The 26,021-nt window shown below is 37.7% G+C and overlaps 1 protein-coding gene across 5 annotated transcripts in view; it reads left to right on the forward strand.

Annotated features, from left to right (window-relative positions):
* bcar3 (BCAR3 adaptor protein, NSP family member) overlaps nt 1-25,665 on the forward strand; it is a 67,606-nt gene extending 41,941 nt beyond the window's left edge. For 4 of the 5 annotated variants that reach the window (XM_084388516.1, XM_084388517.1, XM_084388519.1 and 1 more), the window contains 9 exons: nt 14,311-14,439; nt 18,431-18,870; nt 20,175-20,275; nt 20,746-21,464; nt 22,585-22,700; nt 22,856-23,027; nt 23,140-23,251; nt 23,335-23,541; nt 24,786-25,665. In XM_084388516.1, the coding sequence (XP_084244642.1) occupies nt 14,311-14,439; nt 18,431-18,870; nt 20,175-20,275; nt 20,746-21,464; nt 22,585-22,700; nt 22,856-23,027; nt 23,140-23,251; nt 23,335-23,541; nt 24,786-24,961 (2,172 nt within the window). In that variant the 3' untranslated portion in view covers nt 24,962-25,665. Of the gene's footprint in view, nt 1-3,534; nt 4,018-14,310; nt 14,440-18,430; nt 18,871-20,174; nt 20,276-20,745; nt 21,465-22,584; nt 22,701-22,855; nt 23,028-23,139; nt 23,252-23,334; nt 23,542-24,785 lie in introns of those variants that run through there. The other variant, XM_084388520.1, reaches the window with a different exon arrangement.
* Nucleotides 25,666-26,021: the final 356 nt, after the last annotated feature.

A 26,021-nucleotide genomic window follows, 5' to 3' on the forward strand; every position in this document is an offset into this window, starting at 1 on the left:
TGTACGTACTATATCTTTCTGTTCTTGATGGCCTGACTGTGAACACGTATACTGTTGCTCAGTAAGCTGTTAAGCACTCATGAAAGGGCTTTACAGGAACAATGAGGCACTGTTCCCTCTGTGGGATCTGCTGCCCTGCGAGCCCACAGAAAGACCTCTTTAGCCGGTTTGAACCCTCTCTGAACACACAGACCAGCCAGAGACACAAGTACAGAAAGCCTGGTCTACAACAGAGAACACAGACTGACCCAGAACAATTCAAAGAGTTTCCGGCTCTTAAACGATGAGAAAGAATGGAAGCATGAAGACTCGTATTGTTAGATTAAATCATATCATCATTGCTTGATATTTTATAAGGATAGATAGACAATAATGAGAGGCTGTGAAAGGTAATTTCTTTAGGTTGGTTTGCACATAAGAAAAGTGCTAAAGACGATGTCTTTAATTAAGAAACATATAATGCCCAAAAGATCGCTAATTGTGTGGATTCAAATTTAAATATACATGAAAATATTACATGCATGATATTTCTGACTATATATTAGCCTAATGACTGGTTAAGCATTACATGTAATAATGCTTGAAGGGTTAGTTCAGGTGCCAAACTTAACAAAGAGAAAGATCATCGGTGCATCTTGAGGTTTACCTGAATATTATAGTGTGGATGTCCATTGAGAACTATGAGGAAAGCCATCTGTTTAACAGCAGCCACTAAAACTAGCAGTGATTATTACCGCTGCACAGAGGCACAACACCCCCTAGTGTTCATATATGCGCACTGCAACACACTATGAAATAAGATTACATCTAGTTTTCATTGACGTCACATCACAATTTACTAAGAGCCTCAATAATCTTTTGAGACAGGAAAAGTCTATTGATTTGAGTGAAAAAGATTCCAATCACAGTTTCTGCAGCAAAAAGTAATAAATTATTAAAATATACAATAATAAATGTAATACAATACAAATGTATACAAAAAAGTATAATGTAATTTAATAAAAATATAATATTATAGAATCTCAACAAGAGTGTCAAGTTTGATCTTACATTTTCTAATATTTGTTTTATTTCTTTACTGACAATTTATTTTTATTTTTTTGCCTGCCCAGAAAAAAATTAGCAAAAAAGTACACATCAGGGGTGTCCTAGATTGTCCTAATTCAGTGTCTTAAAATAAAAACCTGCTATTCAGATAGAAATGGTCACATGCAAGTTCTTTACCCTTTGAACTACGTTATGTTGAAGGCAGGTCAGACATGTATTTAAGGTTTATTTTTTGCACTCATGTACAAAAACAAATCACACTGACTCCTTTCTTTAGCAGACTGTGGAAAAGCAGATTTGCTCACAGGGCCATGGTGATTTTATTGAGTGTAATTAGGTATTTTAGGAGCTCACTCTCAGGGAGAACATTCCAGTGTTGGTCCGAGGGTGCCAGCCAGCCATAATGTCTTTGTTTGCAATCTGGGAGAAACATAACAAATCTCATTTGATATACATCCAACTGTTTGCATCCAAAAGCATACTGTATTGTTTTCCATAATGATGAACTGAAAACAGTTTACCGCTTGCATTTTTCTGTTCCTTTAATTTTGAAAAATATACAGTGAGGTTCAGAAGTCCACAGTGAAATCTGTGATTCAAAATCCATGGAAATAAAAAGTAAAATATTGTAATATATTTAATACTCCCCACTATTTATGTATCATTAATGTCATTTGATCATGTGAACTCATTGTACAGACGAGTCAAATGTTCTTGCTTCAGCTGAAGCACAACATGCTCTATGGATCATTCTCAAATCATGCTGAAGAAAATGATCATTAGCTTTTACACAAACTTGTGTTCACGCAGCTTGAACGTTGCTGCCATTAAAGCAAAAGTGAAACAAAACAACTAAACATTCAGAAAGTATTTAATTTGTCTATTTAAATTTTCACTCAACCTGTTATTCTGATAAAATAATTTATTAAAAAAAAAAGGGAAAAGGGCATTTTTTTCTGTGACTGTAAGCAGACTCCACAAAATTGCTGAAATGATTATGGAATCACTTTTAAAAGGGTGATGCCATACAGAGAGACTGTTATACAGGTTTGTCCTTTCACTAAATAGCCACACAATTTTAAATGGTGCAAATAACACATACACAGACTCACCTCACAAACACACTATGAGCTCTTGTTCAGTCAGGTGAAATGGTCTGGAAAACATGAATTCTCTTCTGTCTTCTAATCTTACGGGTTTCCAAACGCCTCTTTTACTCTGTGAACCTTTTCTATGGGGTGGGGGTTCCGTTCCCTGAAAATGACAGAACTCGTAATGCTGTTAACAAACAGGCTAATCAAGAGAAAGCCCCCGCTAGCCCATCAACAAAAGCCCCTCTAGTTAGCCAACTAGCCGCAATAACTCTAAGTGCTATTTGCGTGTGACTAAGAGACAGAGTAGTCTTGTTATTTAAACCCCAGTGGGAAAAGTGAGTGAATTTGGCCGTCTGGGATCCCTCAGGCTCAACCGGACTCTCTTCGCAGGGTCAGGATAGTCCCAGCTGGGTAAGAGAGCCCTACCTGCTAGGGGAATGCTCTTTTATATTAACCCCCTGCTGTTACCGAAACCCCGCTGGAGTTTAGAGTGATGTTGTGCTGATACAAAAAGACACAGCCCTGGTCCCTCGGTGCAGACTTGTCACACAGGATCACCACTGTCCCCGTCTGCCTGGAAAAACGCTTCTTAAAGTCCTCCACGGGAGATGCTCTCTCTTGTCTGGAAAGATTAAATTCAAATGTCATTAGTGATAAGCAATGCTTTTTCATGTCACTGAACTGCTTGATATCAGATTGTCTCTCAGTATGTTCTCGTTTACTTGCAATGTGTGTCAGTGTCTCTGTTTTGGTATAAAGTGATAATTTTACTTTTTTTATAACCCTGCTAACCAGGCCCACATAGAAACTGAGCTTACACAATGCTGCAGATTTCTGTAAAATTCAGTGTTTGTTTATTATAAACAGTATTTTGTCTAAATTGATTATGCATTTAGCCCTTCACTCAATTTAACACATTTTACCATGTTTAAATCACAAAATCTCTCCACAAATCAGTATAGAAAGTGAAAGTATATACAGGCCTGCTCATAATTGAAGATCAGTCAAAATGTAAGAAATAATTTTTATATATGAATATGTTTGATTTTTATTAGCATTAGTGGCCAACCAGTGTGACTTTTTAAATGACTGATGCTGACATTTAGAGAGCAGGGTGGCTAACACACACACACACACACACATATATATATATATATATATATATATATATATATATATACACACACACATACATACATATACACACATATATATATATATATATATATATACACACACACACTAACACATACATATATTTATATACGTGTGCGTGTGTATTTGACGCTAAATATATTCGCTCTATCACTAATTAGCATATGAATAAGGAAAAGAGCTTTGAAATGTGGTAATTTTGAGAGAAAATTTGATCTTTTTAGAAATATTACATCTCTAATCAGAGTACCTCATTCTATCCCGTTCCCTGTTCATGTATTTTTTGGCAAGCTTTTAGAGGATTTGAGGAAAAGGGGGTTGGTTTAGAGGCTGGCTGTGTGGTGCTCCTGCAGATGACTGAGTTCTGATAGGCTGGAGAGTCGAATCACATGGAGTTTATCACGGCTCCTTACATGGGCTGCCCGGGGGTGAGAGCAACAGCATGGAGCAGCATATGCACTGCTGAGCGCACAAACACACACACACACACATACATACACACTCGCGCCGAGAGAGTTCACAGACAGTCACTGGGCAGCTAACATGCTCTCATTCATGGGAGGTATAAAGCAGTGAATTTTGGAGATTAAAGAGTGTGAGAGTGTTTCCACTGATGAGTTGCACTGAAACAAGAGAGATGTCGGAGAGATGCAATATTTTAAGGACCATCACGGCAGCTTTGTGCTGTTTCTATCAGAAGAGCTCCGTTATTGGAGCCAAGGTGAGTGAAAGCTTCCTAAAACTACATGTCAATTTATGCATTTTTAGTAGCATCTTATCCATGTGTAATATTTATTATATAGTTATATATACTATATTTTACTCTTTATATTTTAACAACTTTATATTTTACTGTTAATATACATAATATATGTAAAAATGTATGTAAACTAGCAGTAAAATATAAAGGATTTAAATATAAAGTGTGAAATATTGTAAATACATGTACAGTAGCATTACAGAAAGACCGATTCAAAAAGAAGAGAAATTTAGATCAATTAAAAAAAAAAAAAAGAGAGAGAGGTGTCGTAAAAAGCATGTCTGTGTGTAGTTTTATTGTGCCAGTCTTTAGCCTGGGCTCTTCAGTATATGGCTTTTTTCATTATAGTAAGTGAAGGCGTCAGACACACATGTTCACTCACGAGTGTGTGTGTGTTTCTTCCCATTCACTTGTAATTGTTCAGTTGCACACCCTCCTCCTTGTCTTCAAAACCATTTAACCCGTATTGATTGAAATCTTTTATCTCTGTGGCGGCTTGCAAATGGATCGTAAGTGTGAACGCGTGTGGTTTTGTTCACTCATCTAATGTGTCATGTGAAAAGGACAGAGAGCTGCTCAGGTCGGGTTGAGTGAATTTATGGGGCGATATAAAATTGGTGGCCCTGCGTGTGGCTGTTACAGGTACATATGGAACCGATGTAGGAATGAAACAGAGCAGTCTGCAGGTTATACGACTATTCAAAATGTTTGGATTATCAATAGCAAGAACGTTCAAAGAGTTACATTACACCGAGACTACAGGGGGTTTTGGCCAACATGATGAAATGCATACAATTTTCTGAGTTTATTGAGTGGATTGAAATATTTCTGTCAGTCTCCACAGATGTGGATAATCCATTCTCCCTTGCTGCAATCCGATGGGACATGAACTATTGATCTATGGTCCATCAAAGCCTACAATAAAGCAGTGCATATCAGGAGAATCTGGAACAAACTAAAATGTCTGGGATTTTTTTTTATCATTTCCAAACTTTTATTTCTAATATACTTCAGACTGCAAACAGATATTCACAGATCAAGAATGTCAAGGAGCTCATTCAATAGTCTTGCATTTAATAGCAGTATTCCTGTAGCTGAACCAGTAGAGCACCAAGGTCATGGGTTTGATTCCCAGGGAATGCATGAACCAAAAGATGTGTAGCTTGAATGCAGTGCAAGTTGCATTCGATAAAAGTGTCAGCCAAATGCATAGATGTAATTTGCATGAAGACTGATGCCAGATTCCTGGCATGTTTATCGAAACAGTCTATATTTTCAAATTCTAAGGCTGAATTGGCCAGAAATAGCAGCATGTTTGTTATTTCTCAGCTCTGGCCAGCCAACTCAGCGGACCCTCGCTCTCAGGGTTTGAACGTCTGTTAAAAACATTCGGGTCTGGTCCACATTTTTTGGGCTCGTTTCTAAAAATAGTGCTAGGTTGTCATGGAGACTTCCGGTCTTTTCGATGGTGTTGGGGGTCAGTGGGAGTTAGAGGGACAGAGAGGGCAGTGTTGGTGCCTCTTGTATGGATTCTTTCTTTCGAGAGGAAATTTCTCACTGAACCTCCTTGATCATAGAAGGCTTCATCTGGCAGCGAATGATTTCTAAGTAAATGTGGTGGAGACGACTTGGGGGCTTTATTTTGGTCAGTGTGAGGGGCAGTTGTGGGAAGGAGGGTGGTGTGTACTGTACAGTACAGCTGTGAATCTCTTCTACCCTGTAGAGGGCTGAAACCTAAACCGTGACAAGTCTGCCTTAAATAAGCAGGCTTACTTGTTTAGTAGAGGCGTAGATTAACACCTGACATGGACTCTAATGAATGTCGAATTAATCGTTCTTTTTAATGATTATGTGGTTGAACCAATTTCATGAAGTGTTCATGAGTCTAAGGCCCTGTCCCAAATGGAACCCTAAAGGCTGATTTATACTTCCGTGTCAAAGGGAGCACCCTTCTGAAACCTAAAATGACAAATGGGACACTCAATGGTCTTTTGTCTTTAACGGACACGCGCAAGCTGTGGCCATTTTAAGTCCACAAGACCACAAGTGCACATGAAGTGTGCCATTTGGGACAGGGCCTTACTTTGTTTTGGACTAAAACTTTATGGCTTGTGTTTTTTGTGCATTCAACAAGCACTTTTAAGATGCTGTCAAGTTAAAAGTAGTCCAACTCTGAAACAGGTCTTAAGATCCTTGCATTTGGATCCATCTTTAAATGGCAGAAACAGTTGTTTTTAAAACCAGATAAATTATGTGTATGTTCATTTTTTGTACTTCCTTGTTGTTTGTTCATCATCTTCACTTTATTTTTCATGAAGCATTATTGTGCTGCGTTTCTGCTACGATAGACATCCACTCTTGCATTGCGTGTGTAACGGAGGCCAGCTAGTGAGAGTTGTGCAGGCTGATGACTGCTAGGGAATGCAGTATTTACTGTTTAGTGTCCTTGTCAGTGCACCCGCCTAGCATGGCACGATGATGGTTTGAGACTGACTGCAGGGTGGTTAGGATTGGAGGGTGAGCTTTAGAGGCGGAGCAATGAAGAGAGGGGTGTGTTTGTTTGGGTTGATTTCAAATATCAACAATGTTCAGCAGCGACTTTGAGAAAGAACATACTGCACGGCAGTATTTAACTAACTTTAAATGAGGCACATACTTTTGAGAATGCATTTGAGTGATGACTAAAACGAATCAGTGAATAATTTTTGGAACACCCAGACAAATTAACGAATTTTTCTCTAACACTTCCCACGCATTAGACATGCAACAGCGGCCACACACTGACAGTGTAACACAGCAGAAGCATCGTGGCTGTGGCAGAAATAGAAGCTCAGCAGAGCAGTGGGACAGCGGGAAGTCTCTCTGATTGGCAGGCTGCTGGAGAGGTGCTGACACAGCCTGGCACAGTTCCATCAGTCAACAGCAAAAGTTTCACATCCTGTCATTGCTAAACAAAATAATATGGTTTTGGATCAGGGATTAAATCATCATTCCGCAAAGTTCAAGTCTCCGCCAGAGTGACCAAGCGGTGGCGGCTTAAAAAAAGAAAAGAAAAATTATTTCATTCACTCACTCAAGCCTGGACTGCATGAAAAAGGAAAAAAAAAAAGAATTGATGATTTTATCCATTGCAAAATGGGTATTACATATCAAAACAGAGCAAAATCTAATGCGAGTAGTCAACTGTGGAGGACAGCTACCCTCCTGAAACACCACTGGCACATGTTTGAAGCAGAAAATGAAAGATTTTTTTGAGTCAGAGCAAGCGCTTACATTTTGATGAAAAATTTACATTTAAAAAAAATGTCTTGCAATAATGTGTACTGAATCATTCACGAGCAGAGCAAGAACATGATCAGTAACTTTTAATTTAAGCATCTTTTTTGTCACTTTATCTCCTCTAATTCTACCTTCCTCGAGCATTCCATGCATAGGACTTGAGGCATTTTCCAAGCTCAAGGCTTTCTTTTCTAACAGGATGGCTTTCAGCAATTTTGAGTCCCCAGGACAAGCGTGTCCCCTACTTTTCCATCTTTTCCCCTTTTTGCTGTACAACAAATTGAGCACGCTCGAGGAAACATTAAAAAGAGGCCATGTTCAAAGTGATCCAGCACAGCTGCCCCAGGCCCTAATCTCCCCCTCTGCCCTCCTTACAAAGCCAGGGCTGGGCCACGCTGATTGGGACAAAACTGGAATGGAATGAGGGGGCTGGGGATCACAGATTGAAATGGAGAGAATGTGATTAAATGAGAAAGAGTCCAAGAAGGGGGGGATCTAGCTTATTTCTAGACCTCAGTTGCCTACGGTCAATATATTAAAGCATTGGCATATTTTACCTAACAATACTGTATTGATATTCTCATAATATATTCTTGTATAATAAGTATATAACAAACACACACACACACGCACACACTTTATAGAACAAAAAATAAATATAGAAATTGGCGTGAGAATATTCATAGTATTGTCAAGTAAAAAACTGATTTAGATGATAAATACATCAATGCTGAATCAGACATCAGTTTTACACAGTAATATATACAACAAATATGTAAATAATAATGACAATATATACACACACTAAATGAAAAAAAAATTTGTATAGTATAATATTGTTTAGGCGAGGCAAGTTTATTTATATAGCACATTTCATACACAATGGCAATTCAAAGTGCTTTACATAGAAGAAATTAAAATAATAAAAAGAAATAAGAATTAAAACAGTTTAGAAAATAAAATAAAATAGCCAAGTCCATGCTGATTCCCATCCCTATTATGGGGACTGTATTCATACTTCAATTTCATCGAAACTCCACTAACAAAATATTTATTTGATATAACTTCAAAAGGACAATAAATCTTTCATGAGCATCTGTCACATCCCCAGTTCTTCCAACTGAAATGTGTGCTGCCCTGTCCAGGAACACATGAACATGGCAGACACCCCAGGGACCATCTAAATGGACAATGTGATGAGGGTGAGATAAGAGAGGAAGAGGTCCTGTGTTTAGAGTCCCAGGAGACTGATGGGACACGCTGATGGCCCTTTTTGTTTACTCTGGCTCAGGAAGGGTGTGACCCAACACCAAAGCCCAGACCAGGTCGATTGTCCTGCACATAAGAGGCCACTAATGACCCCCTGAAACCCTTGGGAATCTCAACCTACAGGGTTGAGACAGTGGGTCTCCATCCTTCAAGCCCTCACAGGAATCAGCAGGAAATAACAAGATTTCTACATTTTATGTTAAGATATGTAATGCTTACCCAAAGACGCCGCCACAATTAGAGGATGGTTGCCAATGCATTGCTTTGTGGTGCCAAGGTCTTCATATTCATTTTAGCACATCGCTATGTGGTTTCTAGGATGTTCTGGGTGGTAGTAGTCTCTATGATATTCTAGTATCTAAGGATGCCTAAGATACCTGTTTTCTTAAAGGGATAGTTCACCCAGAAATGAAAATTCTGTCATCATTTACTCACCCTCAAGTTGTTCTAAACCTGCATGAAGTTCTTTCTTCTTTTGAACATAAAGGAAGATATTTCGAAGAATGCTAGTAAACCAACAGTTGCTGGTCCCCACTGACTTCCCTAGTATAGAAAAATATACCATGGAAGTCAATGGGGACCAGAAATACTATAGAAGTCATTTGAGAACAACATTCTTCAAAATATCATCTTTTGTGTTCAGCACAAGAAAGAAATTAATACAGGTTTGGAACAACTTGAGGGTGAGTAAATGATGACAGAATTTTGATTTTTTGGGTGAACTTTACCTTTAAGGTCCTGTGAGTCTGTAATTTTTTACCTCTTTTAATGTCCACCTATAAGTCAGATCGCTTAGAAAAGTATTAGTCCTTTTCAACAAGCCACAGCATTAAAGATATTACGTATGTCTGTTCAAATCTCAAATCATTAGTCATGAGAATGACTAACTATCTACCATTGGATTACTTGTCCTGCTGGTTTCCATCACAAGTCAGTCTGAACATATGTACATGATCTCCATCTTTAGCCGTGCACTTTGCCATAATCTGCACAATTTCCAAATCAAACATGGATTTTTAACCGTTCACTCACTAAGCTGCTGAACGGCCACTTGTGGAGCAAACTAAAGAGGATTAGACGTTCGATAATTAACAGGGGAATGTCATCTCATCCATAATAATTATCCAGAAGTGGCTTTCCAGATCAAATTCAGCCTTTGAGCTCATTATCTTAGACTGGAAAAGCCATGAGCACAGTCTGTTCTGACATGTGCCAATATGATCTAATGTGCGCTTGGTTACTAAGCTATGCTTATGATGTTACAAACTACTACAGACCATTTTTAATACTGCAAAGTGTCTCGTATATGTCATTATGTTACCCATTCTGCTGTCGATATCTAACCTGTGCTCTGCACTTACCCAATGAGACCTTTGAACCCTCATTCAATACATCCAAATGTTCCATTATGATTCACGTTCAAAAAGCATGCCACTATTTAAAAAAGAACCTTAGCAATCAGCCCCTACGTGAAGATAAAAATTACAATATATAAATGGCTACAACTAAAAGCAGAGGTGATTGATCTGATGTACAAATATATCTGCTCTGCTGCTTGATGGAGGGATTATTCGTCATGGTGCTGTCGAGCTGCTCGAGCAACTGAGCTTTGGCTATTTTTAAACATTTATAGCCTCAACGCACCTCTAAATGGATCCACGATGTCGTAGCGCTGAATGAATGCGACGGCCGTGCCAGATTAACACCACCTCAGCTGGCATGCAATCACAAAGCAGTCATAAAACCAAAAACATGAACATCAAGTCCAAAAAATATTAGCATTCAGCACAACCTGAATAAAATCTCATGCTCATATGTTTTTACTAAAAGTTCTATTTCAGTTGTTTGTTTTAGTCATTGTATTGTGTAATACAGTTGAAAGACACTGAGCACAAACAAGTGCTTTGAAAGATTTTCCCAGTCAGGGTAAGACTATGCATCGTCTGGTCACTGTAATTTGTGGCTTGCGGGGGGTGTTGGCTTGGATCGCTGTTGTCTAAATGAAGTGGGTGTAACGCTCGTCCCTCACTACAATACCAGAGGCATCAGAGTGTATTTCAGTCCTCGCTGTGGCCTGGGTTTGTCAGTCTCTATACATAGTAAGGATCTTTGAAGCTTCTCCATATAAAGGGAAAAACGGTCCATTGACTCGGCATGACTTGAATATATTTGGTTTAATATGCAAAGAGTTGCTAAAATATACTTTTATAGTTTGCTTTCAAAGAAATGCACCAGTCTTTAATGCAGCAGTTTGGTTACATCCTTTCAAATAGTCATAACATCTGACCATCTAAAAAGTGTCCTTCAGTCCTCTGAAAACGACTGAATAATCAGTGACGAGTTGACATGAGGATCAATCGGACAGGATTATCCAATAACCTCTCAAACAAGTAAATAATACGACTCTGCCATATGTTGGTGTGCGTGAGAGGTTTTCCATCACAAATCAGTTACTCAAAGACCAGAATTAAGAGATCTTATTGTAGAATTTATATAGTATCAATGTCCAGTATCTACAACATCTTTCGTTGACTATCATCCATAAATCCATCAATACATATTAGTGGATTTGTTCAGATAACTTAACATCATTTGAAAATATCCAAACCAAAAGGCTATTCTAAACCTTACATATAAAATATTAAGTTGAAAAACACCAAACTAATAATTTAGACAGATCATATACTATCATATGATTTATGTTTACATTCATATATTTTGTCGTCTCCCAAAATACACAGAGATATCCACATTTCCAGGCCTGTGTGCGGTGGTTTGTGGTGGACCACAGTGACAGATTGTGGTCAGTTAGATCCTAATAACTGCCTGACAGACAGACCACTGCTTGGGCTATGGGTCACTGAACAGAGAGAGAGAGAAACTGACAGCTAAGCATCTTATTAACATCACAGAAAACCGATGTAGCTTGTCTGCTGCTGTCAGGCCTGGAAAAACATGAAATGTATATTGAGTTTTTACATGATGAAAATGACATTTTCACATGCTACTACACATATTTTTATTGTACTTGTACTTTTATTGTATATGGTAATACACACAATAATGTTGTTTGAATGCCTTGATAAACATCTTAGATGTAAAATAATATTATAAACACGGCCCAATAATGCAAAAGTCCTCAGTAGTGCACTAGGCTCTAGTTTCCTTTTGACAGCACAAATGTGATGACATCACTTGTTATGAGCATTGATGTCACTGTACACCACCAGGGTTCTCAGCCATACTCCGATATCTTGGCAGGTTTAAGAAAACCCAAATGAGTCATTCATCAAGCCATAAAAAGCCATGCAAAGCTACAGTGACAAATTAAAATAGGACTTCATAAAATACACAACAACATCATCTGGCTCTGGGTCCATGTTTGAGTGATGCAGTCGATTTAATTAAATCTGTCAAACAGTGTCATATCAATTGAAGTTTCCACTACTGAGCAAGCACACACAGACAGTTACTCATCAATTTTAATTACCTTTGCCCTTACATTGGTTTTATTTGACATATTACTCCATAGACCACAACTACAAAATTGAAACGTGGAGTCCTGCGGGGACTTTTCCCCCATACGCACAGATTTAGCTCGGGGTTATGCAGCAGTGCTGTGCTTGAGTACCCACTGCGTACAACTACCAGCTACAGCACAAAGGTACCACTTTAGGTCTCTGAGGTTGGGTACCACACATAGCTGCCATTCCAAGCACTTAAACAAAAAGGAAACAAGAATACGCTTGAAATCCCCTATCTGAAATATGTAACAGCCTCTTGCCTATACAAGTAACACAAGTGCAGAATGCAATTCACCCATTCACATTCAATAAAGCAATAAACCATTGTAGTAATTTTACCATGTTTAAAGAGTGTTTGGCACACCACAAAATCATCTTAGAAACACAGCATCTTTATATGCATATAAATAAAAACAATAATAATGAATTATTTGGTCAAATAATAGCCTTAAATAGACTGCTTATGGTTGACAAGCAAAGTACACTTTCGTTGTTAATTTTTTTTAAATGCTTTTGAAAGAAGTCTCTTATGCTCACCAAGTCTGCATTTATTTAATAAAAAATGGCAAGGTAATATTGTCTAATATTATTACAATTTAAAATAACTGTTTTATATGTTCATATTTTAAATTGTAATTTATTAATGTAATTGCAAAGCATAATTTTTCCAGTCCTCAGTGTCACATGATCCTTCAGAAATCTAATATTCTAATATGCTTTCAATTGCTTTAAATAAATATATAAAGAGATAAATAATAAAATTATTTATTCATTTATTTACAGTGCCCTTGTTATTTTTGAACAGGGTTTTAAGAAATTTGCTTTGCATTGTGCCTAACACCCTGCTTGATATTTTTTGTGAAACTTTTTTTCAGGATTTTTTGATGAAGGAAAGTTCAAAAGAATAGCATTTATTTGAAATAGATTTTTCCTAGCATCCTAGCTGAATAAAAGTCTTCATTTCTCAAAAAAATTAATAAAAAAAAAAAGAAATTATATATATATATATATATATATTTTTTTTTTTTTTGAGAAATGAAGACTTAAAAGACTCTAAAATCTGAATGGATGAGACATGTTCAAAGCTATTGTTATATACATGCAACACTACTACTTTATACTACCTATGCTGTTAATGCACTACGTATCCTGCAAGCAAATGATCGATACCATTTAAAAATCATTTGTTAACATTAATGCATTAGGTTTCATAAACTAACAATGGATGTTCTACAGCTTTTATCAATATAGTAATATAGGTTATATAATATAATTTATAAATATACTAATATTGATTCATTGTTAATGTTAATTCATAATACATTAGATGTGCAGTACACTACACTAATATACCATTCCAAACACAGCCAGAGTAAGGAGAGCATTAATACAACTCATACTTTGTTGATAAACAACAGTGGCATGTGATGTTTGTTAAGACACGAAGGAGTATTAAAATTACATAATCGGTCTATGTTGTCAGTGCTTAGCTGGGAATCAATGTTGAAACACATGAGAGTATAAAGTGCTATTTGTGACAATTGTTTTTAAATTCTATTACAATCAGGTCACATGACTGAGTTATGTTATTGAGACAGTGAAAGCAAGAATGAAACGACCTTGACTGGAAAGATAATGAACTATGCTTTACCGAGTAAGTAGATTTATGGCATTAGTGCAAACTATTAGTTCTAATCAAAGCTCATGTTTCACAGAAAATGACTAATCAGTCTATTTGTTAACCTAAACTCTAATAAAGTAATTACTTTTAAGCAGCTTAGTGAAAATAACTATTCTCAAATTCCTAAATTGTGAAATCCGCAGCTTTCCAACGAACCTGGAACCTGAAAAGTCCATGATGATTCAGAGCAGCGGGGGTGTGTTCGTGTGCGCAGGTAAAGGTACGGTATGCCCTGCGGATTCTGGAGGCGGAGACAGACAGGAAGAGGGAGGGAACTTGGGCGTCACAGTAAACAGATCAGCACAGGAAGCAAGGGATCCATCAGCCAGTCAGATACTGAGTCACATAGCAAAAAGTAGGGAGGGGGATACAAAAAAAAAGAAGAAGAGTGGAGACAAATAAAAGACTAACACCATATACTTAAATCATAGAGACAAACATACCATCTACCATAGGGCCACCATGGCTCTAACATACTCTTCTGTTCCCATCTATGTGCAGTTTTCAAGGGACAAGTACATCATGGATGGACCACCAGAGAAGCTTCGAAGAGAACTAGAGGAAGAACTGAAACTAAGCAGTGAGGAACCACGGAGCCATGCCTGGTATCATGGAGCCATCCCTAGACAGGTACAGCTTTAAGAAGAGGGAGAGGGGTGGGTGATCATTATCAGATAATGTTTGTATTATGAGGCTCTCTGTGGTGAGTAGCTGTTTCTGTGATTTAGTGTGTATATATATATATATATATATATATATGTGTGTGTGTGCAGTTACAATGTCTCTGAAATATTGTTCGGACATTGAATCTGGCTGACAGCAGTGATCTTTCTGCTGTCAAAAGCATAGCTGAAGTCACACTGAAGTCATGCCTGTATCTGGCACACAAACATTCACCTTCTTTGTATAAAAAGATAATGAAATAAAGACATGTGGCCATGTTTGCTCCAGCTAGAGCCTAGAGTAAGACTTGATTAAGGGAAGAAATACACTGAGGATATGACTTGCATTAGATGTTCTTAATGCTAACTTGTTAAATTGACAAAAAGTACTGTGGAAGTACCACGGTACTGTGATGCAACATCTAGTATCTTGATTCTTGGATATAAATCATGGTACTGAATGTTTACCATATGCATGTACTGTACCATGGTTTTAGCATGGTATTTCAAAGAATACTTTAGTATTAGCAGAATTAATGTCCAAAAACATGGTGTTATCAAATTACAATATTTAAGTCATGGTAATGCTACAGTACTTTTTTGGCACTTTTAATTATTGTACTTATTATAATGCTCTTGCTAATGTAAAAAAATTATGAAACATGTAGATACATAGTTACCTGATAGGCATGTTGTGCAAAATAATAACCTATAAATAGTGTCTGACCTTCTAAAATGTTTCTTTAACCTTTACGTGCAATTTTACTTGCTTGGCTTAAGCTTTCTAGCTATGTGAGATTGCATATTGACGATCCTTGTAAACAGATATATTTAAGGAATATATACACTCAAAATGTATGCTTCTAACTTGTGAAAAATGTGAAAAAAAAATGTGAAATGCTTTGACAAATCTGGAGCAGAGAGTCCATTGTCATCAGTAGTATAGCTTGTTGATCAATACTTGTTTTAAACTGGTTTATTTAGAGGTGCCAAGCACAACACAGAACAGAACAGGAAAAGCCACATTCACACCCAGACTTGCCCAAGATCAAGGAAAACAAAAGATTTCAAAATCTAAAGTCTGGACTGTATGCTAGAGTGTAGTCAGCTCCACAAGATCTTAGATTAGCTTGACAAACAGCAAAACTACCAATACCTCTAATGAAAGTACATTTCACAGTGCTTAAAGGGATAGGTCAACCAAAAATGAAAATGTTGTTATTTTTCTCACACTCAAGTTTTTCCAACCCTGTACGAGTTTCTTTCTTCTGTTGAACACAAAAGAAGATATTTTAAAGAACGTTGATAATCAAACAGTTGACAGTACCCATTGACTTCCATAGTAGGGGAAAAAAAATACTATGGAAGTCAATGGGTGCCGTTCAACTGTTTGATTATCAACATTCTTTAAAATATCTTCTTTTGTGTTCAACAGAAGAAACAAACTCATACAGGTTTGGAACAATTGAAGACAGATTTTTTAAGGTGAACTATCCTTTTAAACACTATATTTTGGACAGTTCATTAACACTAAGCTATATTCAAAAACAGCCATCAACAGTTTCTCATTGGGACAGACATCCCAGTGCTGACAGCTACAGATCCGCTCGTATGAAAACCATGTACCCTGGCTCCTCTTTCCCATGCTCCTATGCAGGATATGTCCCTGAAACTGACAACCCATCCATCAATAATTGTTGCAGAGCAGAGTGGTTAATATAGTGATGAATCATGACTGCTATTTGACCTGAGGTGTATTTATTTAACGGCATCATATGATCAGAACTACCAGCGTCCAGAGTCAGGCTACTGCTGCTTACACCACAAATATACCAGTCACAATGGAACATTCTCATTCATCATGGCTCAACAAACCTTATAAATGACCTTAGAATACAATTTATCGGGTTCACACGTAGAAAAAAATGATATGTAAATAAAATATAGATAATAAATATGGATATTTAGGAAAAAGAGGCCACTTAAAGAGACATGCATCACAAAAGGTGCCCCTAAAATATGATGCATGTTTGTGATGATTGATTGTTAATTCATTCTCTACACTTACAGTACATTACCCATCACTGTTAACAGGAATCAGCAGTGAGTCTGTAGACATGTATTCATTTGTTCTTTTGAGTGGTCCTTGGATCACTACACACCCTGCGATCAAGCATTTCCCTCTGACAGCATGTGGGCTACAGAGTCTTTCAGCAGGACGAGTCTGACCTGCTCGACTGAAGTTAAACAAACAAACTACAGTCAAGGGAAAAGGAAAGACACGCCAATGGTGTGAAATGGCCTGTGGTTGATTTCAAAATGTAATTTCCCGGCAGTGTTCTATCACTGTGGGGGAAAAAAACATGATGGATGGTAAAAGATGAAGACTGATTAATTATAGATGACAATGTAGGCAGCAACCTGTGAAACTAACACAATCAAATTAGTTTATTCTGCATACTTAAACAAAATGCACAGCCATAACTATCTGAGCATGTCTGTCCAGTGAACTATAAACTTTTTAGCTGCTGTTTTATACCATAAGACAGGCCTGAGAAAAGCTGTTTAGTACAACCATGAAAACAGTCATAAACACTCAGCGATTCTAATCAGACTTAATGACTCTTTTCCTGGTGCCACTGCTGATCCATTGCTCCAAACACACATGCTAACATTGATTTATTAGTGTTTGATCTCCTCATGAACACATTCTGGGAAGTAATATGAAACAATGACATATAAACTTACATAAAACTAATCTAATCTTATATAAACTAATAAACTAAAGGCATAATGATATATTATAAAGAATAAGGATGCGCACACACACACACACACACACACACACCCACACACCCTGGGTGTGTGTGTGTGCGCGCATCCTTATCCTCCCTCCCACCCTCTCTGTCAGGCCAAAAAAAAAAAGTCGTCACTGTTTGGCCTTAAATAAGCAAATGCTTAACAGTCTATCATTATTGCTGTGATTATTATGTTTCTAGCATGTTACATGTTTGGCAACAGTTCTTCTAACCCTAATTGATTGTGTAGCTTTTCATTTCTTAAACAACCATGTAGGAAGACACATCATGACCATATTCCAGGATCACAATGTCAAGATGCATAACCTCAAATTGTTAAAAAATGGTTGGGAGGGAGCTCAGCATGAAGAATAATTTTCACACATGAACTGGCACCTCTGAGTTCAGACCTTAAATTCATTAAAAAGTCTTTGGGATGTGCTGGAGGAGACTTTACAGAGTGCTGGACTCATGCATGGTCAATACAAGATCTTGACAAAAAAAAAAGATGTACCTCTTGATGGAAATAAATGTTGTGGTGTTATTTACATCACATCAATTTTTGGACAAGATCTTGTCAATTAGGGTTAGAAGAACTGTTGCCAAACATACAACATGCTAGAAACATAATAATCACAGCAATAATGATCCAATGATAGACTCTTAAGCATTTGCCAATTTTAAATCCAAACAGCGACTTTTTTTATGGCCGGGAATTATTCTACACTGATTTTGATGAATTAATATTCCAAATGGCTTCCTAACGTTCAGTTTGGAGAGGTAGTCCATCATTCTAAACTGCTTGAATGCACCAGTGAACCACAAAACAAAGAAAGATCTAGGTCATGCCATGTATCACTGTCATAAAATTAGTTCTGTAATGTTTACTGAGGATGTATACATAATCTGATTAGACGGAATATAATCACAAAGCTACATACGAATTTATGAGAAGAAAAGCATCACTACCTCAAAAATGTTTTCTCCAATGTTTGAGCTTGTTCATTCTGCATTTGTAGATTTAGCACCACAACCTAATGTTTAGGCCAATATCCAATATGCAAAATACTTGAAACTAAGGGAGGCAGGAAAATACAGTATGAAAGAGAGAGAAAAAAGCTACCACAAAAACAATCAAAATTGTGTGTGTTTGAATTGAAGGTGGCTGAAAACCTGGTCCAGCGTGATGGAGACTTTCTGATCCGAGACTCGCTGTCCAGCCCGGGAAACTATGTCCTCACCTGCCAGTGGAAGAACACTCCTCAACACTTCAAAATCAACAAACGAGTAGTGGCCATGAATGAGGCCTACTCGCGCATCCAGTACCTGTTTGAGAAGGAGGGATTTGACAGTGTCCCCGCGTTGGTGCGATACTATGTGGGCAACCGGGAGCCGGTATCTGAGGTTGTCGGAGCGATTATCTTTCAGCCAATCAACAGAGCTCTGCCTCTGAGATGCCTGGAGGAGAAATATGGAGTTGGATGTATACGTGTAGAGGCGGGATACTCCGAGAGAAAGAGCCTGACTTCGAAACGGTTGAGTCTAAACATCATGAACGGACACACCCAGGATCACACCCTCAGCCGTGGGAACCTCCTCAGGTGAGAGAAACACAGTCATATGGCCCTTTCCACTATTATTCATTGCCACACTTTACCGCCAAGAAGAAATACTCTGGGAGGCTTTTGAATCACTAACGTGAGGAAATAAGAGAGATTCGTTAATTTGACTCATAATAGGATTTACTAATTATAGATTCTAGGTCTCAAACGGTTTGGTAGATTTGGCCTTTTCAGAATCTCTATTTAGGAAAAAAATCTAATTTGTAATGCATGTAATTTAGCTGTCCAAAAAAAAGACCAATAATTCGTTCCATTCATATTTTCAACACTTGGCTAGAAAGTAAAACATACATATGCAGTGGTCCCATTAGTAAATGTTTGCTAACGCATTAACTAAAATAAACTAACAGTTAACAAATCATTTATTACAATATTTATTCATCTTTGTTAACGTTAGTTAATAAAAAATATAACCGTTTATTTTTAGTTCATGTCAGCTCAGGTTCTTTAAATAGATTATATTAATTAATGTACAAGTAGATGTTGAAATTAGAAATTAGAATTATTTTAACTAATGTACTTAACTAATGTTAACAAATGGAACCTTATTGTAAAGTGTTACCAATTTAGCTCATGTGATCTTTTTAAACAATTTCTGGAAATTCTGTGGTTTGACTGCCCTCATCATCATCAATCACAAATAAACAATACTAGAAATACAATTTAATAATATTTGCATTATATAATTGGGGTCTGCTCTGAAAAATGACTAGTCATGATTTTACAAATTCCCCTCAAATCTATATAATAAAATGTATATAATTTTGTCAGCAATTATTGGGTCTTGTGGTATGATTAGCAAATTCCATTTCTTAATGGCAATCTCTTGGAAATCCTTGACAGTTTTGCTCATAAGCACCCCAACAGGAAGTAAAAAAGGCATTATTTGTATTATTTATGTGGAAATATTCATATGTTCATTTATTCAGTCCTGCAGTGTGTGACATCTTCACATTAATATAACGAGATTTTAAGCATAAATAAGCATTAAATAAGTGAAAGTTGTACTTATTTGTGCAGATTCAGCATATGGGAGTCCTAACTTTTGGAAACAATGTGTCAAAATAGCTTACAACCTCATCAATTTGAGAATGGCATTAAAATGATTGTGCAGGTTGCATGAACTCACATTAATTCAGAGACTGCATGGAATTTGTACTTTAAAAATTCATATCACACCACAGAACCTTTAAAAACTCAATTAAAAGTGGTGTCAATTTTGTCATCTTACTCTAAAAGATTGGTAGAGAAGACTTTAAGTGACCTGTCTTTCTCCTTCACAGCAACAAAGATAAATGTGGGAGTCAACCAGCATGTCTGAACCACGTTCAGGAGAGGAGACGGCCACTGAAGACCCATCAGTCGGAGAGCTTCCTCCCTATCGGTGAGTGCCTGTCAGCTCTCATCCTCCTTGATACCCTGTCACGCCTCCAGCCCTCCGCTGATATTCACGTCTGACAGCCCTGAAAACCAGTCATCTTTCTCACATTTACTTTGTGCCAAAGAGAAAGTGATTCTCAAAGTCAAGCTGACATTCCCGCCTTTGAAATTCACTTTCTGTTACTGATCGTTAAATGTGTGAAATGAGACGTGGGATTGAAATGCAAAATAAAATGTTTTGTTGAGAAGAATGAAAGTGGAGATGGAGATAATTTATGCCTGTGTCAGTGGAATAAATATGGTTATGCGCAAAACGCAGCTTTGCTGTCCATGTCAGGATCCAGAGTGCTGAATATGCATAGCCGTGCAGAATGCCAAAAGAAAACGTACACAAAAAAAGTCCATCTATCTATTTTACAAAAAAAAAAAAAAAATTGTGATATTATGGATATGAATGAATTCCTTTGCTTTCAGGCTGTAGACCCCAGGCTCAGGTTCGGCATATGGAGCACCAGCCATGCCCCAAATCCCCAGTTTTCCGAACAGGAAGTGAGCCAGCTCTGAGCCCCACAGTGCCACGCAGAATGGCCTTCGACACCCAGCCTGGCGAGGCCATTCGTGGATCTGACAGCCAGCTGTGTCCCAGACCGCCCCCTAAACCCAGCAAGGTTCCCACTATGAGAGTATGCTGCACCCCGGGCCTGAAGACCCTCGCCCCACCAGTCCCCCCGGTAAAGCCCAACAAACAGCGACGGCAGCAGTCGGGTAGCTCATCGAGTCCGGAAATAAGCTACTGTGAGCTGAGTCCATGCAGCTCTGCTGATTGGGAAAAGATGAATAGCTCACATGCTAACAGCTATGTGGAGAGGTTAAAGACTGAGGAGGAGTTAAGGAGAAGTGATAGCAGCATTAAACTCGATCGTAGCTCCTACCATAACGCCATTGAGGCCCTGGAACACGACAGTGAGGAAGACAACGAGGAGGATGTGGATGAAGAAGAGAATGGCAAGAAAGGTTTCCAAAGACCTGTGTTTGAAACTGAATCAGCATTCAAACCTGGTGACGTCAACTTCCGGCTTCTACCAGAGGAGAACAAACCATTGGAGATGACAGTGCTGAAGAAAGCCAAAGAGTTGTTCATCAGTCAGGATCCAAAGACCATCGCCAAACACATCCTGAAAGCAGACTGCCAGGTAATATTAATTATATTAATTATTAGTCTTTGAAGACGACATAAAATCTAATTGAATATTTATTCTTTTTAATTCGTAAACATTAGTTAATGCATTAGATGTCCTGAATTAACAATGAAAAAAAAGTTAATAGCATTTATTAATCTAGATTGGTAATTTACAAAAATACTAGTACTGTCAAATCGATTAATTGTGATTAATCGCATCTACCATAATAGTTTGTTTAAATAATATATGTGTGCATATATATACTGTATATGGATATATAATATGAACACACATATTATATAAACAAACTTTTGTAAGATGCGATTAATCGATTTGACAGCACTAAAATACACATTGCTCATTATTAATTTATGTTTGTTCATAATACATTAATGTAAACGAATACAACTTGAAACGTTAAAAATGTGTTTACAAACATTTACAAAGTTTTAAATGTATAGTTCATGATACCTAATGGATTAACCAGTGTTAACAAATTTGACCTTAATTTGCTATAACCATGCATTGTTTTAGGAAAAAATTACTGGTAATGCAACTTAAATGTCAAAACTTAAAACGGCAATTTAAAGTATTTAAATCTATCACAAATTGTTTATTTGATGGCTTTCGATTTCAACAAATTTGGAGGGAGAGGAATAAAAAAAAATGAAAACGAAACTACAACAAAGGAGAAAATCAAGAAAGATGAAAACAGAATTAGGGATAGTCATCCACACCTACTTACTGAATACAATCATGACCGACAGGTCTGTAATTACGCTCTGGTTATGTGAGTCAGCCTATTCTTCAGGATGAAGACTGGTTCTTCCAGCCAACCAGAGGACAAGACCACAGTTGTGCCACACAGCCAGGGCTAAATGTAGATGAATCCAATTAAAACGCCTTTTATACATGTGACTCTCCACATATCTTACTGCTTCTGAAAGAGGCTCCAGATTGTTGTCTGTGTATTTGGGAATGAAATCTTAAACTGGAAGATTATGTCAGTCACAGGACCCATGTTATGGATGAAAAAACATCCACCCACAACCCAAATTTAGAAACCCTTCACAATACTTTCGACTCTGGATGTTACTACCTTTGATGCAAATGCTGTGTGTACATGCTGCAGGTTGCCAGGATCCTGAATGTTTCCGAGGAGCTGAAAGGTCAAATGAGCGTGACCTCTGGGCTGGAGCTGGTGACCCTTCCTCATGGTAGACAGCTGCGGCAGGACCTCATGGAAAGGTAAATGGATGCTGTTAACACGTGATCTACAAAGTAGATTTCTGATGATATATAAGGAGTACGACTCTTTCAGAGAAATATTAACTCTTTGAACGTCTTACATGCATATATATAGGCCACACATTTAACATGCATGGCTGGTTCTTCTTAAAAAGGCATAACACCATGGCAATTGGAGTTGCTGTGGATATCCTGGGGTGTACAGGAAGTCTGGAGGAGCGAGCAGCCACCCTAAACAGGATCATTCTGGTCGCTCTAGAGCTCAAAGACTCGATGGGAGATCTTTATGCCTTTTCCTCCATAATGAAAGCACTGGACATGCCTCAGGTACCCAACAGCTCCTTCTATCTGCCACTTTCAGTTGACTTATACAGACTTTTTTCCCTCTCTGTGTGCGGTCAACAAGCTTTAATCTGTGTGATCTTTCTTGTATGAACAGATCACCAGACTGGATCATACGTGGACTAGCTTGCGGAGAAAATATACACAGACTGCCATTATTTATGAGAAATCTTTGAAACCATTCTACAAAGGACTCTATGAAGGAAGTGGTGAGTTTTTGACAATAAAGCATGTTTCATGCCCTTTATACAGTTGGTCACCTTTAACTAAGTTCTTGTTCTTGTCTTTCCAGCTGAAATCCCACTGAGCAATGCCAGTGTCCCGCTGCTAATGCCGCTGCTCACCTTGATGGAGAGGCCTGCAGTCACCTTCGAAGAGATGGACGTGTGGGAGAACAACGACCAAGGCTGCGAAATCATGTTCCGGCATCTGGAAGGAGCTCGTGCTGTTGCACGCAATGCGGACACCTACACCTGCAATGCACAGCGGATCCTCCAGGGTAAGACAAGGACATTACAAGTCATTTCAGGAGAAACATGTGGTGCTTTACTTTGAGGGAATTGGTGAGCAAAACACATTGAGCTGTTCAGGTCGTTGTGTTAATATCCAAAAGAAAATTAGCATTTGAATCATGGATTCCCTCAGGAAGTTAAAAGGCCTAGCAAGCTAGGATAGCTTGTCCTTTAAAAGAATCACTCAAAAAGACACTCAAACAACATGATCAGTTTCAGTCAGTCCAAGTAATCTTTAGAGCAGTTACTAACATGATTCACCTACAGAACAAGTCATCATTACTTTAGTCAAAATGAATCAAGGCCTTCTACAGTGATGTGTACTTAAGGTTTGTGAGACTTAAATCAGTGGTTGTTTATATAACAATTAAATATTATGTTGTACTACATTTTAAAATAAACTGATAAATGAAAATTAACAAAAAAATGTAAAAGAAACTTAATTTGTATCATTAATGAACAATACAAAGCATTTATTAATTTAGTTACATTTTTGTATGCAAGTATACTAATACATTTTTAACATTTCAAATTGTATAAATGAACATTAGCTAAAGTATGAACCAACATGAATTCACAGTAAACAATAGTATATTATTAAAGGTTTTTTTAAAGTGATGTGAAGGCCAAGTATGGTAACCCATACTCGGAATTTGTACTCTGCATTTAACCCATCAAAGTTAGTGCACACACATTAGGAGCAGTGAGTACTGAAAACACACTGCAAACCGTGGACACACACACTCGGAGCAGTGGGCAAACATGTTTGCTACGGCGCCCGGGGAGCGATTGGGGGATTAGGTGCCTTGCTCAAGCGAACCTCAGTCATTTCCTGCCGGTATTGAGACTCGAACCCACAACCTTCAGGTTACCAGTCTGACTCTCTAACCATTAGGCCAAGACTAAAGTCCAACACACCTATATTCGAGAGAAATGACTTCTGGATAGAAAAAAAATATACATAGACTTGATGTCGTCCTTGGGTATTGACTGGATCATATGCAGCAGATCTGAATGCCAGTTGTGGAGGATATTTAGTGAGATGCATCATGAAGAGAACAGACATCATTTCCAGAGGAAAGGGAGGTTAACATTATTGATTAAAGATCAAGAGGGGATATGAATAAAAAAAAATAATGATGTGCACAAATAAGTTATTTATAATAAACACTACATTCTGTAAAAAATAATAATAATTGAATTGTCAATTTTGATTTCATTTTCTCTCCAGACTTCCAACCTAATGATGACATGTTGGAGATCTTGAGGACTGATTTCCAGTTGCGTCTGCTCTGGGGCAGCAGGGGGGCGGCCGTGGACCAGACAGAGCGATACGACAAATTCAAACTCATCCTCACGGCCCTGTCCAGAAAACTTGAGCCTCCAGTCAAACACACAGAACTCTGAAAAATGATGCACGCACTTTGTACAGTATATTAGACTCTCTGAGCAAGCAGAAACTGTCAAACAGGTCAAAGGTCGTCTGACTCTGTACCTAAAAAGGATGTTCTCTAACATAACGTGCGCTTCAGAAGATCACCTGCAGCTTGCCAGTTGGAAGCCATTCATGAGCACAAATGGCACTTGTCTATGGAGAGCTACTTTCTTCCATATGCACCTTCCAGAGGTGTGTTGTGCTCCACACCTATGACTAGTGAAATGGGCAGGTACCAGTTTTACCTTCAAGAAAAGAAGGAACGGTACGTAGAATATTTCTAATGGCCAATACGTTATCCACCCTGAGAAATAAAGATAAAGTTGGAGGCAGAGAGCACTTCATGAGGTGTATGTATGGGGTCAATCACTTGACATATGAAGTGATGGACAAGAGAGGACTGGAATTATGGATTACACCTTCAAGACACATTTTCAGCACTATGAAGGAACAGGATATAGTAAAGCTTGTACACTTTTAGAAATGTCATGAAACCCATCGGTCAAAGCAGTGTTGATCAGTTTAAAAACCCCACATGGAAAAGAATGTACATAATCATTAGTGAACGCATGTGAAGGCTAGTTTGTGTAATATATTGTATGAAGTAATATTGACCTGTAAATAATCACCTATGAAATATTCTGAAAAATATTAAATAAATATCTAATGAATGGTTTTTAATTGTTACAGAAATGTTTTCATATACACGGGTCAGTGAGATTTCTTTTAAGCAAGGATGCATTAAATTGATCAAAAGTCACCATAAATGTCTTTATAATTTATTTATTTTTAATTAAAAATTTCCATTTTAAATAAACACTGTTCTTTTGAACTTTATATTCAAAGTTTCCCGGGATTTATTAATTTTTTAATCACAGTTTCCACAAAAATATTAAGCAGCACAACTGTTTTCAACACTGATAATAATAATATTAAAAAAAATATCTCTTGAGCATCCAATCAGCACATTAGAATGATTTCTGAAGGATCATGAAACACTGGAGGCTGAAAATTCAGCTCTGCCATCCAGGA

Source organism: Rutilus rutilus (genome assembly GCF_951802725.1).
Source record: "Rutilus rutilus genome assembly, chromosome: 19".
In the NCBI taxonomy this organism is placed as follows: domain Eukaryota; kingdom Metazoa; phylum Chordata; class Actinopteri; order Cypriniformes; family Leuciscidae; genus Rutilus; species Rutilus rutilus.